The sequence below is a fragment of the Phoenix dactylifera genome, unplaced genomic scaffold (genome assembly GCF_009389715.1).
Source record: "Phoenix dactylifera cultivar Barhee BC4 unplaced genomic scaffold, palm_55x_up_171113_PBpolish2nd_filt_p 000092F, whole genome shotgun sequence".
NCBI classification, from domain to species: domain Eukaryota; kingdom Viridiplantae; phylum Streptophyta; class Magnoliopsida; order Arecales; family Arecaceae; genus Phoenix; species Phoenix dactylifera.
In genome coordinates, this window is record NW_024067680.1 from 5,978 (window position 1) to 32,333 (window position 26,356).

The 26,356-nt window shown below is 41.3% G+C and overlaps 1 protein-coding gene across 9 annotated transcripts; it reads right to left on the reverse strand.

The window, feature by feature from the left end:
• Nucleotides 1-21,232: 21,232 nt before the first annotated feature.
• LOC103700489 lies at nucleotides 21,233-25,521 on the reverse strand. Of its 9 annotated transcripts, none has more exons than XM_039116423.1 (8): nucleotides 25,158-25,506; nucleotides 25,007-25,070; nucleotides 24,404-24,484; nucleotides 24,146-24,296; nucleotides 23,865-24,035; nucleotides 23,573-23,705; nucleotides 22,104-22,276; nucleotides 21,233-21,702 (listed from the first exon to the last, which is right to left on the reverse strand). In XM_039116423.1, the coding sequence occupies exons 5-8, from the start codon at nucleotides 23,994-23,996 to the stop codon at nucleotides 21,403-21,405; spliced, it is 738 nt and encodes a 245-aa protein (XP_038972351.1). In that variant the 5' UTR covers nucleotides 23,997-24,035; nucleotides 24,146-24,296; nucleotides 24,404-24,484; nucleotides 25,007-25,070; nucleotides 25,158-25,506; the 3' UTR covers nucleotides 21,233-21,402. The 9 variants fall into 9 exon arrangements, 8 of the variants coding, with proteins under 8 accessions (XP_038972351.1, XP_038972350.1, XP_038972349.1 ...); XM_039116422.1 differs by having other exon boundaries at nucleotides 25,001-25,070; XM_039116421.1 differs by having other exon boundaries at nucleotides 25,007-25,506.
• Between the last annotated feature and the right edge of the window lie 835 nt (nucleotides 25,522-26,356).

Below are 26,356 nucleotides of genomic sequence, written 5' to 3' on the forward strand. Positions count from 1 at the left end.
GCTGCCTTGGAGTCGACTCGAGCTTTCTAGGAGTCGACTCGGCTCTCAGACACAGCAGATTGGTCTTCTGTCTTCTTTGGGGTCGCGGTGTCTAGGAGTCGACTCGCGTATTGCGGGAGTCGACTCGAATCTCAGAGTCCGAAAAACGTTCTCTGACTTTTTTCTTGTGTTCCTCTGAGAGTCGACTCTCACTTTCTTTGGAGTCGACTTGCCAACCATCGGAGTCGACTCGCGTTCCACTGGAGTCGACTCGAATCTCAGACCCGAAAACTGCTCTCTGACTTTTCTGCCTGTGACTCCTAGGAGTCGACTCATACTACCCTGGAGTCGACTCGGTGAACATCGGAGTCGACTCGCGCAGTTCAGGAGTCGACTCGCTGACAGGTTTTGAGTTGATGCTTTCTGTTCGTCTGTCTGTTCTCAGTCGGAGTCGACTCGTACTGATCCGGAGTCGACTCGAGCTCGTGCCAGTGAACTTGATACGCTTGGAGTCGACTCGTGATATTCTGGAGTCGACTCGAGTCTCAGACTTTGGTTCAAGCTGACTTCTTAACTTATCCAAAATATTATGAACTAAGTCTAGAGACACTTAGACAAGATTTTCACTGAAACACTTAATTGAATTCATTAGTAAACAAGAGATATACTCAAATGCTTTGAGCTCATCAAAATCAAATAGGGTTTTAATCAATCACTCCACAACCCCCTAATTGGATCTCTAGAGAAAATTGGAATAAGCTAATTGATATTTGGATCTCCCCAAAATGGAAGAAGAAATCAGAAGCCAACAAAAATAATAGAAACACCATGAAGAATGGTAGCATCTCTAAACACTATGGAGGATCAATCGCATTTGTCAATCATGATGAACGACTGGTACATATCTTTATTCAATTAGATTTCTATAATAATTTTTATATTATTGTTCAATCATCTTGAATTAGCCCATTATATGTTAATAATTTTTTTCTTTTCTCTTTTGTAGAAATTAAAGTTAGGTAGGGAGCCAACAATAGTTGAATCTTTTAATCGGACGCATAAGACAAAGCAAGGTATGGAAGGATATGTAGATAAGAGAAGTGAAGCTGTCATGGTAAGTATAATTTTTTTATGATTCATAAATATTATTGAGCTTGCTCATGTTTATCTCTTGTTTGATCCACCATAATGTTTTTCTCTTCTTTTAAATCAACTGGCAGGCAAAGTATTCAGCTGAATACTCCAAAAAATATGGTGATGCCTCCACCTCAGATGCTCCTCCACGTAATTATGACTTGTGGTTTGAGGCAACTGGTGTCCCAACTCATGGCCATGTCTATGGCTTTAGTCCCCTAGAGGATCTCACTGGAATTATTGGGCAATCATCATCCTCTTCCACCTCTACAAGTCAAGCTCCAGAGCTGTACACTCATGAAGACCTTCTACGTATTCTTGAGCAGGAAAAGAAAAAATGGCAAGAGGAGGTTCTTCAAAAGATGAGAGAAGAGATTGGCTTTGGAACAAGGCATGCAGATCGGGGGTGTAATGGTGATTCTGATTCTGCTGATCATGCTTCATTATGATTGTTTTTGCCTTAGATGATAGGTCCTTGCATTCCTAGGAGGAATGAAATCTCTGTTGATCTTTATGACATATTTTTAGACTTTGATTTTGATGGATTCAGGACATGTTGATGCCAATTTTGAATGACATTTAAAATGACTTTTGCGTAATGTTGAATGCCTTTGCTATTAATGATATTATTATTATTATTATTATGAGCCAATCAATGTACCAAATGTACCAGGTTATTAGATTGTGATCGGTGACCAAATTTTGGTTACTAAATTGTTTACCAAGTATTGTGACGAGCAGTCATAAACTTAGTGACAGGATTTTGGTTAATAAAAATTGATTTGCTCAGCGCGTTTGTAACCAATTAGTGACGGTAAACTTATCACTAGGTCAGTGACGGGATTAATGACAAATGTAGTGACAAAATGTGTGACCATGTCTGTGACGACTAAATTGTCACTAAAGGTTGTGACAGATCAGTGACCAAACTTATGACCGCATTCTGTGACAAAATCAGTGACCAAGTTACCTTCGTCACTAATGCCGCTACTAGATAGTGACGGAAAATACATAATTTCTTAAATTTTTAATTCTTGAATTTGTAACGGCTTAGTGACGGCGGTTCTGTCACGGGAGTTAGTGACGGGAATCTCCGCCGTCACTGATAATTTAGTGACGCGTGTTTTTGTAACCAAGTCAGTGACGGGAGCTCCGGTCACCAATTCCATATTAGTAACCGGAAACACGGTATAGTGACGGGAATCTCCGTCACTATACGCCTGTTTTCTGGTAGTGTCATAAGGAAAATAGAACTAAGGGGCGCATGCTTGACCCCTTCCTCGGAATGGGCAAGGTAAGCTTCTAAAGGGTCCTTATTATAAGTTTGTAAGAAAGTCTCCTGAACCAGACTTTCAATCATGTCAACTTCATTGATTTCTTTGCCGTCTGGTGGTTGTTTACTTATGTTGAAGACATTAAGCTCGACTTTCATGTTGCCAAAAGATAACTTCAGCATTCCATTTCGACAGTTGATCACAGCATTTGCTGTGGCTAAGAAAGGTCTACCTAAAATTATAGGTGTGTGACTGTCTGGATGTATTGCAGGTTCAGTCTTAAGGATAACGAAGTCCACAGGATAGTAAAACTCATTTACTTTCACTATTACATCCTCTACAATCCCCTTGGGGTACTTCACTGTCCTATCTGCTAAGGAAAGGGTAATATTTGTAGGCTTTAATTCCCCCAAACCTAATTTTTGGTACACATAGTAGGGAAGTAGGTTTACACTGGCTCCTAAATCTAATAGAGCTCTCTGGATGATCGTCTCTCCTATTTTTATTTCAATAGTTGGGCAACCAGGGTCTTTGAATTTCGGGGCAATCTGTTGTTGAATGAGAGATGAGGCTTGTGCAGCCATAACAGCTTGCCTAGGAATGCTGGTTTTTCTTTTGATCGTGGTGAGGTCTTTCAAGAATTTTGTATAGGAGGGAATTTGTCGTATGGCATCGAGGAAAGGTATATTTATTTGAACAGTTTTAAAGACTTCCACGATTTCATCAAAGTTAGATTGTTTCTTTGAGTCCTGAAGTCTACTGGGGAAGGGAACCTTGGGTTTGTATGTTTCTATAGGTTCTTCCCTTTTTTCTGGTTTGTCTTGTTCTTGACCTCTCTTCTGAATTGGGTTCTTATCGGATTCATTTTTATTTTCTTTTTCATGTTCAGGAAGTTGGACTTTATTGTCCACTTGCTTGCCAGACCTTAGAGTGGTAATTGTCTGGACTTCATAGGTCGGATTTTCATTGATTTGATACTGACCTCTTTGATCTTGATTTTGTTGTCTACTAGGCTTAGGCACTGGTTGACTAGGTAGTTCACCTTTCTTTCTATCCCCTAGAGAGTTTGCTATTTGGCTTAGACTAACCTCAAGTTTTGCAATTGCTTGCGCATGGAATTGGTTAGTCTGGGCTTGGGCTGTATTGGTCTGTTGTTGTTGCTTGATAAAATCTTGTTGTTGTTTCATCATATTAGCCATCATGGTTTCTAATGGTGAAGATTGCTGTGGGATAGGAGCATTATAGGGAGGTACAGATGGAACCAAATATTGGTTCATTTGTGGTGGCCCTATCCTGGAAAAGTTGTTCTGAAAATCTGGTGGACCACCTTGATACTGAATAGGTTCGTTCTGCTTATATGAGAAATTTGGGTGGAACCTATTATCAGGGTGGTAAACTGGGCTGAACGAATTGGGAGTGGGCTTCTTAAAGGCACTATATGAATTTAGAGCATTTGCTTGCTCGGCCTTTATGGTGGACAGATTAGGGCAGCACTCCACTAGATGCTCTGGACTGTCACACAAGACACACAAACTATATGACTCGTGATCCACTTTCATGACGGGATTTGACTCTTTATATGACCCTGAACTAGTGGACACAGTGAAAGCATCAAACTTTTTGCCTAAATTATTTACTCCAGTCACCAGATTGGATATAACATTTTTGAGATCTGGGTCTACTTTCATTTCATAATTACCTGGTTTTCTAGACCCGAACTCATCTCTATTTACTTCCTCACCATAGCTGCTCCAATTTTGGGCATTTTCAGCTAAGTCAACAAGAAATTTATAGGCTTGATCTGGGGTTTGGTTCATGAACCTACCTTTGTGCATGGACTCGATCATGTTTCTATGTGCCGGAGGTAGTCCTTTATAAAAGAAATGTACTAGATCAGCCTTGTCAAGCCCATGGTGCGGGCACTTGACCAAAAGATCATGGAATCTTTTCCAAAGTTGGGAAAATTCCTCCTCAGATTTTCCTCTAAAAGTTCTGATGGCATCCTTAATTTTTTCAGTTTTTACCATGGGATAGAACTTAGCCATGAACTTCCTAGATAGTTGTTCCCATGATGTGACGGAATTTGAAGCAAAGGAATACAGCCATGCAGCGGCACGATCCTCTAAAGTCATGGAAAACAATCTTAATTTAATACCCTCTTCATCTAAGTTTTGATTTCTAAACGTTTGACAAATTGTCAAAAATTTATTTAAATGAATGTAGGGTTGTTCACTCTCAAACCCATGAAACTTGGGTAACATGTTTATTGTTGCAGCCCGAATCTCGAATTGGGCTGCATTATTAATTGGTAATACTACGCAAGTAGGGGGACTAGCGGATGCAGGAGCGAATAATTCATTCGGAGTTCTAATATGTTCACCCATTGTAGAGATCGACGGTTGGTTTACAGTTCGCAGGTTATGATGAAAAGTTCTGTCAATCTCAGGATCAAATGGGGTTAACTTATCCCTTAATGACCTTCTACCATGCATACATTTTCCACAACTTAATTAGACTCAATTTTTTAAACGAAATCCTAAAAGATAAGAAGAAGGGCTAGACCAAGATGACCACAATCAACACCACACAACAGTTTGACTCTATTAGTCTTAGAGCTAAGTGAGGTTTAGTAGCTTCTTAAATCTAGTTGCACAGAGACTTATCAGGTTAAAAAAGTTCCTGAAATTCTCTCTAGATCAGACAGCTCCTAATCTCCCTTTCAGATTAAGCTTGAGCTTACCAGTTAAGTGATCCAGTAACCAGTGACCAGAAAAGTTCCGGGGTGTGCGGTGGTGCCAGAAGGGATACACCGATACCACAATACCCGTAACAGTTCTCACTGTTGTAAAACTTTCCTAGACATCACCAATTACTAAATCCTCACTGGAGTGGCTTTCAGCCGCTTCTTTCCAAGAGTCTAATTGAGCTCAAAAACCCTAAGACCAACGTCTAATTTGATTTTAATTTAATTTGGCTTAGGATAAGGAGGTCGTGAGGATGGATACGGACGGGATCTTGGGCTTCTTCACAGGCTGCTGGGACGCTTGCAAATGGGATTCGCTGGGAGGAGCTGGAGTCTCTTGTGATCGCACGGACCGCGGGATGAAGCTGGGCGTGGTACGGATGGCTTGATTTGGGAAGGAGCTGGGCTGTTGCGGAAGGAAGGAGGCATGGAGGGGCTTGAACCTTTGGCTTCACGGCTAAAGGGACTCCTTGAAACGGACGGCTGCGATGATGGCGTGATCCGTGGCTTGCTAGGAGGACTCGTTGATGATGCGGACGGAGTGGATTTATTTGGGATGTTGATGATTGGCTGGGCGGATGGCCGAGAAGGAAATGATCGCGGGGCCTTGATGCGGGACTGACTTGGTAGGTGACCTGATGGATGACGCAGGATTTCATGCTTGTATGGCAGCTGGGGAATTTGTTGAGCTCGGGCTGCCGAGCATTGGGCTCAAACCCAATGTTATTGGGTCTCTTGGATTACTTGCACTCAAACACAAATACAACGTTAATTAGTTAATTTTATTATTAATAATTAATTATAATACTAATTAAAATGGTCTGATGATTGCACTTTTGTGCTCTCATCACACCCCCCAACTAGCTTATTGCTAGTCTCTAGCAATTAACAAGCAAATGATAAAATGAGGGCACAAAAAGATGTAGTCTAACTTATGACTTTTTTCTTTTCTTTTTTTTTTAAGAATTGAAGCTAAATACACAAACTAATATATGTACCCATTTTCGTAGGGAGTCACGATTGCACTTAACACGTGCAACAAGCCTTTAAACCCCTAGGTTACCCTAGTGGACGAGTGTTGTCTCGTGAGGGTTTGCAGTGAAGTTACCCACAAACTTCATTAGTTAGGAATTTCCAATTTTTAACTCGAAATTTGAACAAGTATTACTGTATGAACTTAGAATTGCAAAGACAATAAATACTTATTGCTATCATATTTAAGCAGACTCTAACTAAAGTTTCATTACTCCCCATCTATCTGCTAACAAGTCAAGAATGTAGTGAGGTGCAAGATAGTATCATATAAATGAGTGGCTTTCACTTACTTCCAACATGATTACTCTAATTTTCAAGACTTATAGAGTTAAATGGTAATGAACACCCCATATTTATTTATTTATTATATATATATATATATTATCAGACTGAATGCTAAGAAGAATGACTTGTGCAATATCTAGCCTTATTAAGCTTTCTAGCTAACCCATGTAGCGAGTGTTAGGCCAATGACTTCCGATCCAGATGGCTCAGGGCACTAGATGTAGAGACATCCTAACAGGCTTAATAACTCAAGTTAACTAGGCTTCAAGGCCAAATTAGTCACTCAGAGTTTAATCTCAATCATCCTCACCTTTTTACGCGAACACTCGCTGCTTGCCAGGCAAGAGGCCCGGTTACTCAGTGAGAAGACTTAAAATAAACTCATTATTATTTTTTTTCTTTTTTTTTGTTTTTTTTAGGATGTTCATCACACATATAACTTTATATTATCTCGAAGATTAAAAGTATCTATATTAGTCGTAAGTTTACATACCCCACTATTCATGTGCTTACGTGTAGGTGCTAACTCATCTTGTATCATGTTAGCAGAAGATAGGTGGAATGAAAACTTAAGCTAGAATTGCTATAATATTCCTTAACTCAAAACTATTATTAAAGCAATTCCTAGTTTGTACAGCCAAAAAGATTAGAGTTTGAGTTAAAAATTTGAACTCCCTTTTTTTTATTTTTTTTAATTTTAATTTTAATTTTAATTATTATTTTTTTGCATAAAAATCAAAAATATTGGATGCTTGGATTAATGATTCTAATGCTTTGATAATATGATTACAAATGTTTAGAATCATATCTTGCATAATCAGCAAGTCATGAGATGAAATAATCAGTTAAATATCAGATCTGAAAAATAATTTTTATGCATGTGATGCGTATGGTGATGATCATGGATGGACCCTTTGAATGTGCTAAAATATTCTGCGATGTTCTATGATGGATGTAATTTTAATTTTCAGATGCCTGCGTGCATCTTACATTCATGTATTAGAGACCTGTGTGTCTCATGAAAAAGGGTTGTAATTTATTATTTTATTTTTATTTAATTTTTAAAGCAATCTGGGATGTAATCTGTGATGTGTGTTGCACGTCGATGGTTGATCGATATGTACATCAACAAGCTCAACATGCACGGATCGAGATCAAGGGTTGATTTAAAAAGCGTCCGCAAATGTTGACGGGGAAAATTTTTTGCCGACACTTGGAATAAGCGTCGGCAAATAAGAGTCGGAAGTTTTCTTGTTTTGTGTAGTGCACTAACCTAGAAATGTTAATTAATACATTTCCACAAAGGTGGCCCAATTCAGACTTAAATGTGAATCCCTAAGTTGAAAGAAGAGACTACTATATAATTTTTGAAGCGCCTTTCAGTATCAACTTAGGAAGTACACTCAATGCCATTATAAGAAATGTTGTAGAAAAATTGTCTTCAGCAACAGGAGGAACTTTATGAAAGAAGACAATATTCTTGTCCTTATCCCGAAGATAAGATATGTGAGGTCTTTGTCTCCGATATTCTTCTTTGCGATAAAGATCATTCAAGGATTCCTTGAGGATTTTCCAGGAGGTGAAGCTCAAACAAAAAGAGATCGCAGTCTCATCTTTTGTATCCAAGTCATTCAACTGTGCCCAATAGTTTTCATTTGAATTCTGCTTGCAACATATATACATAAAATGTACATACATATGCATACATCCATCCATCCATATATACAAATATATATATATATAGTATCACGCTCCAAATCTGGAACATGATTTCTCGCGCCCTAGATCCAAAGCATGACATGGCCGTACTACTGAGGGGTATGGCCCACAATAACACGAAGCCAAACGTTTCATTTAGTTTTTAAATCCATCTCAAATATAATAGAATAAATAGGAATTCAATTTTATTATTTATTATATAAAAACTAACATTGGTTCAGAGCTTCTAAATCCAAATATAAATACCAAGCTGATAATTCTCAATATTCATAAAATCATTAACTACAAATTCATAGTCAATTTAAAATACTAGAATCCTTCTACACAATTGTCAAGCTTGCTAGCACAAACTTCCCGCTTGGACCATCTTCTATCCCTACATTCGTTTGGAGAGAAAAAAATAAAAATAGAGATATATGAGCGACACAGCTCAATATGTAAGACTTTCACTACCTTACTGGATCAAGCATAAATTTTTTCATGCGAATAAATTATTAAAAAAATAACAAATATTCTAAAATAAGCATTTCATAGTACAGTATATTAAAATAAGTCATAAAGCCAATCATGCATACGTAAATCATTCATAAAACATGGTTCCTGGTGTATAGCGTAAAATCATAAATAATTTATCATTGATCAAATTATTTTTCTCAAACTAAATGCTAAGATCACTATTATACTCGTAATAAGGCCGTAATCGACAAATACCACTTACTATTATCTGTTGGTAGAGTTGTATGCCAACTATTATTACTTGTTGGCAGGATCATATGCCAACTATTATTACTCGCTGGCAGGATCGTATGCCAACTAGTATTACTCGCTAGCACGGTCGTATGCCTACTACTTTTACCTACTAGCAGGATCGTATGCCAACTACTATTATCCATTGGTAGGGTCGTATAAAATTGAATGTTGATCTACCCCATTTTTAGGGGCCATATATAACTTTTTGCCATAATTCTTAAAACAAATCTTCTTAAGTCATATTTCTTGAATCATACATGAATAAAACATTAAATGGCTTTATAAAGTTCATAACCCATAAATAAGTATTTAACAACAGAATAATCATGAAATTATTATTTTCATAACAAAAATATAATTTCATAAATATGGAGTTCATAGTTTATAAATAGTGTTTAACGATAAAACAATCATGGATCCATTAATTTGCAATAAATTATGAGTTTCATAATATCGTATACTTGATCCTTAATTTTAAGAAAACATAATATCATCAACATTTAACATTATTTTCATATTTTCATAATATCAAAAAATAAGTGAAACATTGAGAATTAGTAAGGAGTATAAGCCTTACTTACAAGTTCAAAAACTAGTAAGGAATACAAGATCTACTTTCCTCTTTCATCTTAAACCGTCAAACTTCACTAGACAATTCAGTTAACCCTATTAAAAATATTAAAAACGAGATTAATTTTTATTCGAATAAATAGGAAAGGAGACGGTTGGTTGAATGACACTATTTGGCAGTTCCGGGTGGGTCATGCTTGAGTGATTTGATCAACACTTCATAAGGCAAAGACTCGATCAGGACTAAGGATAATCAATATGGTTCATCAATAGAGGTTTCAGAGATATTCAACAGGGTTGAGGTGATCGGTCCCGTAGATAGCCCAGGCACTAGAGAACTAGGGCCTTTTATAGGGTCAACTCTGGTTCGTAAATTAGGTCAACAGGACCCGATCCTGGGTTCCTTGGACATTCTAGAGAGAGAAAGTAGAGAGAGGAGAGAGAAAGTAGAGATAATGGAGAGAGAAAGAGAGGGATGGTTCTCTCTCCTCTTCTTCTTCTTTCTTTCTTTCTCTTATTTTTTTCTTTCTTCTTCCTCGACAAAATAGAAGAGAGAGGCAAGACGGCTGGTGGTCGTGCTTATATGGTCCGGCAAGACAGCGATCGGAGACATGAGGTGGAGGGTGGCCGGCGGCGGCGACATGCTTGAAAGAAGGGAGCTGAATTAGGAAACCCTATTTTGGATCCAATCTTGGTGATTTGTCAGCTAAAACCCAAGCAAAATTAGCTAAATTGCTGGGAAAATAAGGGAAGCAAGACGAGGTTCATTTACCTTGGTCTGACAAAGCCTCCGGAAGCTTTTTTCTTCGATGAGGAAACAAGGAAGAAGGCTTGGAGAAGAAGCTTGGAATCGGCGACTATCTTTGGCGATTTCGATGGAGGAAAGTTAAGGAGGATGAGGAAAGTTAAATAGGCGACGTCTTCGAGTCCTAGTCGAACTCGGCTTGCCTTGGAAATCCTTCATTCTCGCCGGATTCAGAGGGGGGACAAGATGAGTCTTCTTCCTTTGTTGCTTCGTGCCAGGAAGGATGTTGGGGCCTTAGGCTTGGCCTCTTCAGGCCGGCCCACAAGCCCAAGGAAAGTGTGGGCCAGTCAATGGATCGGGCTAGTCAATTTAAAATACTAGAATTCTTTTACAAAATTGTCAAGCTTGCTAGCACGAACTCCACACCTGGACCATATCTGTCCCTATTAATCCTATTCGCTGTTGTCAGCGACCCGCACCGAAACCCACTCACACCGGCGCCGCCACCGACGTCGGACAAGCAAGGAGAGAAGCGAACGGATAAGCACTCTCTCGCTCCCTCGACACCGGACTCAAGGATCACCACTTCGCTTCCGCTACGAAGGGCAAAAGATTACCCCTGGTATCAGTAGGGTAAAACACTTGAGCACCGCAACGGATTATCAAAGATCAAAGGAAAAAGAAGGAAGAAAAATAGCAAAGCAAACACAAAGATGTAACGAGGTTCGGCTACAAGTAGCCTACGTCCTCCACCGCTCCAAATCTCAATTAGGATGATCTGATTACAGAGATAGCACACGTCCGAATGATCACATGCGATCGATCTACAAGAGATTCACACAGAATTCCCTTTGCACAAGAAGTAAGATCCCAATCCTCTTCTTCTCTAGAACCCTAGCCTCACAAACAAGAGTCTCTCTCAAATATACGGCAAAAACCTTACCCTAGGGCTCTCATGAGTCCTATATATAGTCTCAAGACCTTCAGATGATCATAGCCGTCGAAACGCCAACAAAAACACCAAAAAGAAACTCATCCGTAAGATTTCCCGCGAGCTCGAGTCGACTCGGCTACAGTTCGAGTCGGCTCTGGCACGTCTGGACAACTCCCAGAATAACTGGCACGATCTCCGGTCGACTCGACTGTAGCTCGAGTCGACTCGATGATGCTTCGAGTCGACTCGACTGTAGCTCGAGTCGACTCTGACAGTCCAGACAGAAACATGGTTTTTCGGCCTTTCTTCTCCCGGGTCGACTCGACGGACCTCGAGTCGACTCGACTGTTCCCGAGTCGACTCGACTGTAGCTCGAGTCGACTCCGACAGTCCGCCAGACAAAAAACTATGCAGAATTTATTCTCCTTCAATTCTCTTCATCACCAATGGTCTCCACATACCCCAACAATCTCCCACTTGGAGACCTTGGGTATATCCTCTTGTTACTTGGTTCTCCTCTGTGCTCCCACTGAAACTGGATCATCCTAGTGAAATTGGTACGATGCCTCCTCAACGTCTTCAAGCGTGAAGACCAGCAGAAGCTGAACAACTCCTCAGCTTCTCCACCGTGACGACCTTCGTTAACATATCTGCAGGATTCTGACTTATATGAATTTTCTCCAACTTGACAAGTCCCTGCTCGAGTAATGACCTCACGAAGTGGTACCGTATGTCAATATGCTTCGTCCTTGAATGGAAAGCTGAATTCTTCACCAGATGAATTGCACTTTGACTATCTGAATATAACATGCAATCCTTCTGCTCCTTCCCAAGCTCCTTCATCAAGCCTTGAAGCCATATTAGTTTCTTGCACGCCTCTGTGGCTGCCACATACTCCGCCTCCGTAGTCGACAATGCAACAACTGGTTGTAACCTGGAAATCCAACTGACGGCTCCACTGCCCAAGGTGAACAAGTACCCTGTCGTGCTCCTCCTGCCGTCCAAGTCTCCTGCCATGTCTGAGTCCACAGAGCCCTGTAACCGGATCTCAGAACCTCCATAGCACAATGACATGTGCTCAGTGCCTCTCAGATACCTCAGTATCCATTTGACCGCGTGCCAATGCTCCAAGCCTGGGCAGCTTATAAAGCGACTCACAACTCCCACTGCTTGAGCAATGTCTGGTCTCGTACACACCATAGCGTACATCAAGCTCCCCACTGCCGATGCATATGGGATTTTTGACATATTGAGCTCCTCCACCCGCGTCTTCGGACTTTGCCCTTTTGAAAGCTTAAAGTGGGCACCCAGCGGTGTGCCAACAGGTTTGGCACCCTCCATGCAGAATCTCCTGAGTACTCGGCTGATGTACTCCGCCTGAGATAGTCTGAGGATATGTTTAGACCTATCTCTGCTGATCCGCATCCCAAGGATCTGTTTCACTGCTCCTAGATCCTTCATTGCAAATTTTCTTGACAGCTTCAGCTTCAATTTTGCAATCTCATGCATGCTAGCTCCTACAACTAACATGTCATCAACATACAATAGCAAGATAATGTAAGATGTACCGAAGTTCCGGAAGTAGCAACAGTGATCCTCCTGACATCTTCTGTATCCTATCTCAAGCATGTAACTATCGAACTTGAGATACCATTGTCTGGGTGCCTGTTTCACCCGTGCCAGCTGCAATGCATCCCTCCGGCTGCTGCATATATATCTCCTCATCGAGATCTCCATGGAGAAAGGCCGTCTTCACATCAAGCTGCTCTAAGTGAAGATCCTCTACTGCCACCATGCTCAGCACCGCTCGAATAGAACTCATCTTGACTACAGGAGAAAAAATCTCTGTGAAGTCGATACCTGCTCTCTGCTGAAATCCTTTTACAACCAGCCTGGCCTTGTACCGCTTCTTCCCATTTTGCTCTTTCTTCAGCCTGTAAACCCATTTGTTTGACAGTGCTTTCTTCCCCTTGGGCAGATCCACCAAATCCCATGTTTGATTCTGCTCCAATGACTTCATCTCATCATCCATGGCCAACTCCCACTCCTTCCTGGTATCAACCTCCAATGCTTCCGTAAAGCATTCAGGTTCGCCATTATCTGTGAGCAGCAAATAACTAAGAGTCCCATCATACCTTTGAGGAGGCTTCCCATGAGTACTACGAGTGGACCTTCTTAGTTGTGGAGGGGGTGCCAATGCTTCAGGTTCTTGCTCTGACTGAGTCTTCTGATCAGAATTTGCAGACTCCTCTTCAGGATCCACAAAACACGGCTCAACAGGTTTTGTTTCTGATTCATAGCTCTGCTGCATTTTCTCATTGAATACCACATCATTACTACGAATGATCTTCCTGTGTTCGGGATCCCACAGTCGGTACCCAAACAGTTGACCTCCGTATCCAACGAAAATGCACTTCTTTGATTTGGCGTCTAGTTTGCTTCTTTCACTGGAATCAACATGGACATAACTGGTACAACCGAATACTCGTAAGTGCGCCAAATCAATCTTCTTCGCTGTCCATGCTTCCTCAGGAATCCCAAATTCAAGTTTCTTTGATGGCCCTCTGTTGATCAAGTAGGCAGCAGTGTTAACTGCTTCCGCCCAAAACTGCTGTGGCAATCCAGCATGTATCCTCATGCTCCTGGCACGATCATTAATTGTTCTGTTCATCCTTTCAGCAACTCCATTTTGTTGTGGTGTCCCTGGAACTGTCCTCTGCCTGACGATCCCAGCATCTGCACAGTAGTCCTCAAACTCCCTGCTACAATACTCACCACCGTTGTCCGATCTCAGGCATTTCAACCTCCTTCCTGTCTCGAGTTCTACCATCGCCTGCCATCCTCTGAAGACCCCAAATACCTCTGACTTGTGCTTCAAGAAGAACACCCAAAGCTTCCTGGTAGCATCATCAATAAAAGTAACATAGTACTGAGATCCACCAATGGAAGAAACTGGTGCAGGCCCCCACACGTCCGTGTGCACGAGATCTAGCTTTTCTTGCTTCCGAGGTTTTCCTTCTTTGTTGAATGAAACACGCTTCTGCTTTCCGAGAACACAATCGTCACAGAAGTCCATCTCAACACTCCTGAGACCCTGCAGCTTTCCCAACTGGTGCATCACCTCCAGTCCCTGATAACTCATGTGCCCAAGTCTGCAATGCCATAACTTGGCGTCCACATCTGCTGCAGCAACTCCAATAGAGTTCTCCGTGCCGTTGGCGACATAAAGTGTCCCAACCTTCTTGCCACTAGCCATCGTCAACGAGCCCCTGGATATCTTCCACTGATCAGCTGTGAAAATAGTCTTGTACCCCTGGCTCGCCAACTGTCCAACAGAAATCAGATTCCTCTGCAGTTGAGGCACGTGCCGTACGTCCTCAAGCTCAAGTGAAGATCCAGAAATCAACTTCACTTCCGCGCTTTCCCTTCCTTGTATGGTGCAAGGCTCTCCATCCCCTAGGTAGACTTTGCCGAAGTCTCCCTTCTCATATCCTCCAAGAAGCTTCCGTTGGGATGTAGCATGGAAAGACGCGCCCGAGTCTATCACCCAAGACTCGTCACAGGTAGATAAAGATAGAACGAGGGCATCCATATCACCGTCTTCAGCAAGATTTGCCAGATCCTTGCTGACTCCTTCGGTGTGATCGCCTTGCTTCCCTTTAGGAGATTTGCAGTCCCTCCTAAAGTGCCCCGTCTTCCCGCAGTTCCAGCACTTGACTCCCTTGTTCTGAGGTGCTCGAGACCTGCTGGATCTCGACTTCGAGTCGCTTCGAAATCGACCGTCCTTCTTTTGTCTTCCCTGGTCAGAGGTGTTTAGTACACTTCCAGACGACTCCATAGCTCCAGAAGATTTCCTTCTTGCTTCTTCACTTAGAAGCACTCCCACAACGTCATCAAAGATCAACTTCCCCGTCGCCGAAGAGTTGCTCACCGCCATCACCAGGCCCTTCCAGCTATCAGGCAATCCGGAGAGGATTAGCAATGCCCGAATCTCATCGTCAAAACTAATCTCCACTGACTCCAACTGGGCCGTGAGTCCATTGAATTCGTTGAGGTATTCAGCTATGCTGCCGCCATTTTTCATACGAAGATTAAACAACCTCTTCATGAGAAATACCTTGTTTGATGCTGAGGGTTTCTCGTACATCCGCGACAATGTTGCCATCAACTCCATCGTCGTCTTCTCGTTTTTGATGTTGAATGCCACTTGGGATGCAAGTGACAATCTAATGGTGCCGAGCGTCTTCCGATCGAGGACCTCCCAGTCTTCATCGGACATCTTCTCTGGTTTCTTTGCTCTACCTCCAAGAGGTAAATAGAGATTCTTCTGGTAAAGGTAATCCTCTATTTGCATCTTCCAAAACCCGAAGTTCGTGCCATTGAACTTCTCAATTCGCACCTTTCCTTCATCCGCCATCGCAGAAAACCAATAGCTCTGATACCACTTGTTGTCAGCGACCCGCACCGGAACCCACTCACACCGGCGCTGCCACCGACGTCGGACAAGCAAGGAGAGAAGCGAACGGATAAGCACTCTCTCGCTCCCTCGACACCGGACTCAAGGATCACCACTTCGCTTCCGCTACGAAGGGCAAAAGATTACCCCTGGTATCAGTAGGGTAAAACACTTGAGCACCGCAACAGATTATCAAAGATCAAAGGAAGAAGAAGGAAGAAAAATAGCAAAGCAAACACAAAGATGTAACGAGGTTCGGCTACAAGTAGCCTACGTCCTCCACCGCTCCAAATCTCAATTAGGATGATCTGATTACAGAGATAGCACACGCCCGAACGATCACATGCGATCGATCTACAAGAGATTCACACAGAATTCCCTTTGCACAAGAAGTAAGATCCCAATCCTCTTCTTCTCTAGAACCCTAGCCTCACAAACAAGAGTCTCTCTCAAATATACGGCAAAAACCTTACCCTAGGGCTCTCATGAGTCCTATATATAGTCTCAAGACCTTCAGATGATCATAGCCGTCGAAACGCCAACAAAAACACCAAAAAGAAACTCATCCGTAAGATTTCCCGCGAGCTCGAGTCGACTCGGCTACAGTTCGAGTCGGCTCTGGCACGTCTGGACAACTCCCAGAATAACTGGCACGATCTCGGGTCGACTCGACTGTAGCTCGAGTCGACTCGATGATGCTTCGAGTCGACTCGATTGTAGCTCGAGTCGACTCTGACAGTCCAGACAGAAACATGGTTTTTCGGCCTTTCTTCTCCCGGGTCGACTCGACTGTTCCCGAGTCGACTCGACTGTAGCTCGAGTCGACTCCGACAGTCCGCCAGACAAAAAACTATAAAGAATTTATTCTCCTTTAATTCTCTTCATCACCAATGGTCTCCACATACCCCAACATTCGCCTGGAGAGAGAAAAATAAAAATAGAGGTATATGAGCGACACAACTCAATAAGTAAATTTTTTACTACCATACCGGATCAAACATAAGCTTTTTCATGCCAATAAATTATTTAAAAAATAAGAGATATTCCAAACTAAGCATTTCATAATACAGTATATTAAAACAAGTCATTATGCCAATCATGCATGCATAAATCATTCATAAAACGTGGTTCATAGTGTATAGCATAAAATCATAAATTATTTATTATTGATCAAATTACTTCTCTCAGGCTAAATACTAAGGTAACTATTATACCTATAATAGGGCCGGAATCCACAAACACTAACTACTATTATCCGTTAGTAGGGTCATATGCCAACTACTATTACCGTTGGCTGGGTCGTATGCCAATTAACTACTATTATCTGCTGGGAGGGTCATGCCAACAACTATTATCCACCCGTAAGGTCAGATGCCAACTATTATTACCTGCTGGTAGGATCGTATGCTAACTACTATTACCTGTTGATATGGTCGTATAAGACTGAATGTTGATCTACCCCATTTTCAAGGGCTATACATAGCTATCTCAGAATCTTTTGCCACAGTTCTTAAAAAAAATCTTCTTAAGTCATATTTCTTGAATCATAATTTCTCGAAGCATGCATAAATAAAATACTAAATGGCTTTATAGAGTTCATAACCCAGAAATAAGCATTTAACAGTAGAATAATCATGAAATTATTCTTTTCATAATAAAAATATAATTTCATAAATATGGAGTCCTAGTTCATAAATAATGCAAACAATCATGAATCCATTAATTTGCAATAAATCATGAGTTTCACAATATCGCATGCTTGATCCTTAATTTTAAGAAAATATTATTTTAATATTTTTATAATACCAAAAAATAAGTAGAAATTTGAAAATTAGTAAGGAGTATAAGGCTTACAAGTTCAAAAACTATCAAGGAGTACAAGATTTACTTACCTCTCTCGTCTTACGCCATCAAATTTCACTAGGCGATTCAGTTAACCCTTTAAAAACATGAAAAGCAAGATTAATTTCTATTCGAATAAATAGAAAGGAGACGGTTAGTCGAGTGATAGTGCTCAGCAGTTTCGGGTAGGTCAAGCCTAAGTGATTTAATTAACAAATCCTAGAGTATAGATTCGATCATGACCAAAGTTAATCAACATGGTTCAATAATGGAGGTTTCAAAGACATTCAACAATATTAGGGCGATCAGTCCAGTAGGTAGCTCGGGCATCAGAACAGAACTAGGGCCTTTTACCCACTACTATTGTGCGGTACTTGGTGCCGACCCCACCGACAACTTACAAGCCATCGATACAAGAAGTTGTGCGTCCAGATCCACCCTGACAAGAACTGTTCTGCAACCGCCGACAGCGCTGTCAAACTAGTGAAGGAGGCTTGGGACAAGATATCCAAAATCCACGTCGACGCCTAAAGCGGTGGTGCAAAGAGTTCTGCAGGACCAAAGGCTGGCCAAGGTACCAATACTCTTGCCAAGAATTCCAATGGACCCAATGCTCATCGAGGTACCAAGACTCCTAATAATAATTCCAGCAGTCGAGATGGAGCTAATGCTCATAGAGGTCATAAACTCGTAATACTTCCTGTGATCCCGGAGGACCTACTACTAACGCTAACCGGGGTCCAAGTAATGCTGCTAATACTTCACATGCTTGAGGAGGAGGTAACAAAGTTTGTGGTAGTTCGAATACTACTAATCCTGCTAATGCAAGACGGGGATGTTGGTACTGGGGATTCTCTAATGCTGATGGGCCGAGGAGGGAGGGAGTCGGTCGGCGTGAGCTAGAAATTTAGGGCTGTGGAGGGAGAAGGTTGATCGGGTTTTGTTGTGGGAGGAATGAAGTCCGACGATGCTTATAAGCGTCGTCATATTCCTCTGTTATGCTGACGCTTATAAGCGTTGGTGATTAAATATTCCGACGCTTATAAGCGTCAGTAATGAACCCAGACGCCGTCGCTAAAAAAAAGCGTCGGCGGAAGCTTTTTTACCGACATTTTTTAGAAGCGTCGGCGGTTACTGTCGCAAAAAAAAAAAAATCATCGATGTTTTTAGGGGTAATTAATTCCCCACCCTCCAAAAGACCCCGCTATAATAAAAAGTCCCGGTTGATCGGTCTTAAAATCTTCCGTCCAATATCTTTACCAAGTTTAACTCCCGGTCCTTGAGCTCCTTTTATTTTTTTTAAAGGCCGAAAATGCCCCTGCCCTCCTCATCTCCCATTCCCAGAAGGAGAAGAAAAAGACCCCCCCTCCGCCGACCATGGCCCGCCCCCGCCTGAGCTCCCTCCTGCGGCCGCCGCTGGCCCCGGCTCGCATCCTCCCGAGCTCCCTCCTGCGAACTCGCCCCCGCCCGAGCTCCTTCCTGCGGCCACCGTCGGCCCCGGCTCGCCCCCCCCCGAGCTTCCTCCTGCGGCCCCGCCCCCTCCCACGGCCCCGCCCCCTCCCAAGCCCTCTCCCGCGGCCGCGCCGCTAGGATTGGCCCCACCCCCGCCCCCTCATGAGCCCCCTTCTGCAGCCGTCGCCAGCCGCAACCCGCCCTCCTCCCACGTCCGCCACAGCACGGCCCCTTTTCGGAGCCGCCGGCCTAGCGGGAGGAGAGGTGTTCTCCGCTGCCAGCCGCGGCTACCGCCACCGGCAGCCCCGCCTCCCGCGGCCCCCTCCTGCGGCTGCTGTGGCTCGGCCCCCCTTCCGGCACCGCCGGCTCGCGGGAGGAGAAGAAAGAAGAAAGAAGAAGAAGGGAAGAAGAGAAGGAAAAAAAAAGAAAAAGAAAAAAAAAGAAGAAAAGGAAAGAAAAAGAAGAAAAGAAAAGAAAAAAAGAAAAAAAGAAAAAAAGAAAGAAAGGAAAAATAAAAAAAATAAATAAATGCATCAATATATATATATATGAATGAATAAATAAATAAATAAATAAATAAATAATATATTTTAATGAAACAAAATAATTATAAATAAATAAAGCTGCTGCGGCTGGAACCCCTCCCGCTGCCGCCATGGCACAGCCCCCTTTTGGCGTCGTCGGCCTCACGAGAGGAGAAAGTAGAAAAAAAAAAGAAAGAAAAAAAGAAAAAGGGAAAAACAAAAGAAAAGAAAAGAAAAAGAAGATTTAAGTGTGTGTAGAGAAGGCTTAATTGTGTGCAGAGAACACTTAACTGTATGATGCACATAATTTAGTATTTTCTGTATACAATTAAGTCTTTTCTGTACATACTTAACTGTGTGATGCAGAGAATACTTAACTCTGTGCAGAGAAAGAAAGAAAAAGAAAAGGAAAGAAAAAGAAGAGAAGGAAAGAAAAAGAAAAAAAGGAACGAAAAAGAAGAAAAAGAAAAAGAAAGAAAAAGAAGAGAAGGAAAGAAAAAGAAAAAAAGGAAAGAAAAGGAAAAAAAGGAAAAAAAGAAGAGAAGAAAAGAAAAAGAAAAAAAGGAACGAAAAAGAAGAAAAGGAAAAAAAAAGAAAAAAAAGAAAAAAGAAGAAGAAGAAAAAGGAAAGAAAAAGAAAAAGAAAAAAAAGGAAAGAAAAGGAAGAAAAGGAAAAAAAAGAAAAAAATAAAAGAAAAAAAGAAGAAGAAAAAGGAAAGGAAAAAATACTTAACTGTGTGATGCATAGAACAGTTAACTGTGTGCAGAGAAAATATAAGTGTGTGTGCAGAGAAGACTTAATTGTATACAAAGAATATTTAACTTAACTGTGTGATGTATAAAACACTTAACTGTGTGCAAAGAAAATTTAAATATGTGCAGAGAAAATTTAATTGTGTATAGAGAACACCTAACTGTGTGATGCACACAATTAAATGTTCTCTGTATATAATTAAGTCTTCTCTGCACACACTTAATTGTGTGATGCAGAGAACACTTAACTATGTACAAAGAATATTTAAGTGTGTGCAGAGAAGATTTAATTGTGTATAGAGAATACCTAACTGTGTGATGCACACAGTTAAATATTCTCTGTACACACTTAACTGTGTGATGCAGAGAACACTTAACTGTGTGCAGAAAAGATTTAATTCTGTACAGAGAATACTTAACGGTGTGATGCACACGGTTAAGTACTATCTGTACGCAGTTAAGTATTCTCTGTATACAATTAAGTCTGTGTGCAGAGAAGACTTAATTGTGCACATAGAATACTTACACTACAAAAGAAAGGATATCTCCCGGCGGTTTTTTTGGTCTCTACCGACGCTTTTAAGCGTCGGCAAATTTCCAGCCCACGCACCCCAAAGCGTGGGTCAGACGTCGGGCAGGTGGGCGTGGGTCCGGTTTTTGCCGACGCTAAGAGAAAGCGTCGGCAAAAACAGGAATTTGCCGACGCTAATGAAAGTGTCGGCAAAAACGGTTTTCCCGACGCTTTAAAGCGTCGATAAAGCCCAATCCAGTTTTGCGTTTTCGCCGACGTTTTAAAGCGTCGGCAAAAACTCCTTTACCGACGCTTTAAAGCGTCGATAAAGCCCCCCCGAAGTCGTTTACTAGTTGCTGGCAAAAATGGCTTTCCCGACGCTTTAAAGCGTCGATAAAGCCATACAAAAAACTCACCTTTTATTCACTGCATTAATGACAAAAAACCCAACGTACTGTATCCCTAACCGCTCCCCTTTTATTCACTGCATTAATGACAAAAACTCATGCTGAAAAAGAAACTAAAGAAAAATAAATGGCACCCAAATAAATTGAAATTAAAAAAAAAAAAATACAACGAAAACTAGCATCCCAAAAGAAAAATTACAAAGCCATACATCGAAATCCCAAGGTGCTGGGAAAAAAAATACCAGAGGTATACATCGAAATCCCAAGGTACACATCATCGATCTAATTTTTTAAATTTGTTCCTCCTTTTGGAGCTCAACAGCCCAAAGGAAACGAGCATCCAACAAGAATACCAGAGGTATAAGATGCCAATCTGGTCGCCTAGTATTTGTACATTCATGAACTCCCCTGTGGTGGTGGGGGTGGCAACCGATTTGGTGTGCGACGGCTGCCAGAGTTTGCGTCGCTATAATGCCGGCTGTGACCATTGATGCTGTTGGACCTCGACTCACTGAACGACCCATTTGCTGCAGCATCGAATGCAGACCTCCATTCATCACCCGGGCGACTAGGGGTTCTTGGGCTGCTCTCTGCGAAATATTTCAGTCACAATCAATCAATGATTAGACAGCATGGTCCAAGGGAGTATATATAGACAAATAGCATGCCAAAACTGAATAAGGTTCACATGACTCATTTCATATTTGGATTTAATCGTTTATATGGAACTATAATCCGCAATCAAATAGATTAGGTAAAAAAGAAAAATGCTACTAGTTAGTTGTTGAACAACAATATAGAAGCCAGAAGACTTGGTATATTTACATAATAATTATAAAAATCAAACACCATTTTGAAAGTCCTGAAGACACGGAGTCGCCCCAACGATGTGTTTTGTTTTTTGCTAAGCAAACATCATATGGTCCAGGTAAGACGCAGTCCCCATGGGCTACACCAATGACAAATACGAAGAACTTTAAAATCAGCTTACCTGCTCCAGTGCCACCATCGGACCAGCTAGCAGCAGCTGCACGGTTGTCATGGATGCTAAGCTGGCGAGTAAGTTTAGAGAGGAGAGATGACTGCCTTTGGAACCGTTCTCGCTTACGTTTGACATTTTGGTCCTCTTGGAGAAGTTCTTCAATCCGTGCTGTGCTTTGAGCACTGCCCGTAGCAGATAAGGGAAAAGTTTTGATTAGAAACATTTACTCAGGCAACCTCTACTGAAATTACCAAATATATTTTGGATCCATATTCAGATGAACATCACAGGCAATTAAGTCCAAAAATGCAACGAGTATCATGACCAATGAAGACATCTTTGGATACTGCTCACTTAGGTATGGTCAACTGAGCCTCAAAAATCATTTCTGCTTTGTTATATACTGCTTGATCTTTTTGTTACTCCACCACCAATGAAATCCAATTCTGATTACATTATAACCCTTACCCACTAAGAAATGATAAACCCTAACTGAGAAATAATAAGGAGGCTCTAACCATCAATGCTTGGAGTAAACTCTAACCATATGACATGCCCTGTAGCACTATGGGCACAGCTTTGCTGGATGGCACATCATGTGCACCTTCTATTAGCGCACACAGAGTGAACTTAGAAGTAGAGTTCAGTGGTTTGCATACGAATGTAAATTATAAAGGTCAAAAAAGTTTAGTTTTTTAGTTTACTTCAGCATTAACATAAGCGAAAGGTAATATTTTAGTTTACTTTTAAAGTGAACTAGTAATAAAAGTTACTATCCTATAATAAACCAATAAGCTCTACAATCAACTTTCGAGAAAATGTGCAACTGGGGATAATGTATTGAAGACACAACCTTCTGGATGATATTGAATTCCATCTTCTGTTTTATCACAAGGAAGAGTTAGGTAATTCAGAAAATATTAGTGGACATGGAAAAGTTTTATTGCATCTGAGATGTGACAAGCTTAGAACAAATCGGCATGGTCTGAGCATGAATTGGCATCCAGTTAACAGCCAAAGCTTTTTACATTACCATGCATTAAAATAACCTCTAAACATAGAGACATCCACAAATCTAAATAGCCACTAATCATAGGCAGCAGATTATCTGCACAAAGATGGCAATTAGGTTTCACTTTGTTTTGCAAGCACAGAAAATGATCGCTGTAACCATGTTGTGGAATCCTATTACTCAAAGGAAGATTTTTCTTGATCAATGTGGTCTGTAATATTTGATCCCAAACACTCCAATAAACCAAATACCCTTGCAAATGCATATAGGCAGATGTTAATCATGCCAATCGCATACTTTTGTTCATTTTCAAAACCTTAAAAGGTTTTGCAATATGGGACCCTTAAAAGGTGATCAAGAAACAATATGGGACCCTGACGCTCTATGCACACCATCATTATTTATCAAGAAACTTCATAGTGAGCTACTGATGAATATGGTATGACGAGAAAACAAATTTGTTTACCATCCCAACCTACAAATCCTGAGTCATAGTTGCCTTCGATGGCTGAAGCTGAAGAAGTGTTACCATCACTTGCTCCGCATTCATGACTCCTAGGAATTGGGGTAGGAGAGTTGTCCTTTGGTATCATTCCTCCCTAGTGTAACAAAAGAAAACGGGGGAAAGATGAGCATCTGAATTTAATAAAAAAACTTATTTCAGTAAACAGAGACTTGCAACAATATATTGTCAAAAATAAAACCAATTCAACTTATGACCTGCTCATTTTACTACAAAAGAAGGTTAGCTTCTGAACCTGCTTGTCATTTCCACATGAACCAAGACTACGATCATAAATGTGCATCTTTAGCGGGAAAAAAATGCAGGGGTCAAGCATCTTCATTTGCATACAGCTCAACATGATGTGGCCAAACTTGACCATACACATCTTTCTCAAAATATTGCCTATCCCAGGACCAGGGGATATCTGGATAGATGCAACAGTAAACACAACGAAAAGTTACTTTTCTGTACCACAGAAATATAGCTACGTAACACTAAAAAGCAGAGATTAGCTGCTGCTTGTCATTGCCCAACCTTCAGAGGTGTATGGTTGCGGCGGGAGCTGATATGGCACAGGCAGTCGGATCACCTCCGAAGACGAGTCTATTCCATTATTTCCTTTCCGGCAGAGAGTCACCAGCTTTGTTTTGCACACCTCAGTGTCGCTAAATGACTTGCATTCTCCCTGAATGAACAAGAAAATGGTGGTGTTCACAGAGAGTTAACAAAGGAGCATGACAACATTTCCAGAGTAAAGCTGGAAGCATGGCACACCAGCTCTGTTGGCAATACCTGATTTAAGATCAGGTTCTCTGTGCATGAGAATTCAGAACCACGGTCCTGAATGGTGGATGGCAAGAACAGAACCCCCAACTGCAAAGATTGAGATAAATATGATCTTTAATACAGAATTAGATGGTAAAGATGAAGCAGGAAAAGTGTCTTTTCTTATTTGAAGGGAGGAAAACACCAGCTTGCGTAACATTGAATTTGAAAACACATAAAGTTCATCTATAGTTTCTTATTTTCATGACAAAACAGAACAGACAGAAATGCAACTTCCTTTAATTCAAGAAGGTCTGAAGCCAAAGACAACGCAAAATATCAGGGCTAATGAAGCATATCTATCATGTTCCTCAGACCAACAATATGTCGTACCAAAAGGGGTTTAGAAAAGATAATTGCTTCACAACCCTAATCGAAATCGGAGAAAGACAAAGAGGTTGGATTACCAACAGAAAAAATAAAATAAAATAAAATAAAGAAATCGGGGTCAACAGTGTGAAGGAGGAGAACAATAAATCCAAATTTCGAGAAAATCAAGAATCCAGGAAAAAGGGGAAGGCGAAGAAAAAAACAGAAGAACAATATGAGAGAAGAAGCCGGTACCATCACCTGCCGGACCAAGGTCCAAGAACTGCCTCGGCACGATCCTCCCATCGGTCTTCTCGTCCGAAGCCTGATGAATTATAGATCTCGAAATCAGTTGATCTACTATAGATTTCTTCAGGAATTCATGAATTTAAAGGTCTGGAGGGCAAGTAACAAGCGAGATCTCTTTAGGGCCGTGCTCCATGTCGACGACCATGTAGTCGTAGCCGGCGAGGGTCGGGGAGGAGCGCAGGAGGAAGAGGCCGCAGAGGGTCTCGCCGGCGATGAGGTGGGACTTGAGGATCCGTGGTTCGAGGGAGAGGGGAACGAAGTCGGGATCCAAGAGGCGGCGAAGAGGCGGGCGAAGACATCATCGCCGGAGCCCTTCTGCTTCTTGAATCTGGAGGGGATTAGGGAGGAATGGACGAGGAATGGGGAGGGGGTTCCGTTTTCTCTTCGATCTCTGGAATGGGTTGAGGGTGGACGGCGGTGGCCGGAAAAACGGAAAGAGAGAGAGGGCTTGTTGGGATTTAGGAAGTTGGGGAAATGTTGGCTTCCGACGACGCTTGTTAGCGTCGTCTTAGGCTGGCGACTACACCGACGCCTTTTACAAGCGTCGGCAAAGTTTGACACTAGACCAAAAATTGCCGACGCTTCTGAAAAGCGTCGGCAAAAAAGCGTCGGTAAAACCTCTTTTTCCTGTAGTGTTAATTGCCTTCTTTTTTTCTTTCCTTTTTTTTCTTTTTCTTTTCTTTTCTTCTTTTTCTTTCCTTATCTTCTTTTTTTTTTTTCTTTTCTTCCTTTTTCTTTCCTTCTCTTCATTTTCTTTCCTTTTCTTCCTTTTTCTTTTCTTTTTTTCTTTTTCTTTCTTTTTTCTTCTTTTTCTTTCCTCTTTCTTCTTTTTTTCTTTTCTTCTTTTTTCTTTTCTTTTTCTTTTTTTTTTGTCTTTTCTTCCACTATATCTATCAATATCAGGAAAAGAAAAGAAAAAAAGGAAGAAAAGGAAAGAAAAAGAATAAAAAGAAAAGAACAAAAAAGAGAAGGAAAGAAAAAGAAGAAAAGAAAAGAAAAAGAAAGAAAAGAAGAAAAAAAGAAAATAATGAGTGAGTGACAGTTAGGTTAGTAAGCTTGGTATACAAGTAATATAGCATGGTTAACTTAACTGTGTGCAGAGAAACCATACCTATGTGCAGGAAATAGTAAACTGTGTGCACAGAATAGAAAATTGTATTTCGAGGTTAATTAAGTATGTACCATCATTAGTTAAGTGTGTTTCAAGTTTAATCGACTATGCGCCATGCTAAGGTAAGATTTGGCTCACAGGAACAACCTATATAAAGTGTCTACCACATCATTGTAATTGATTCGAAACAT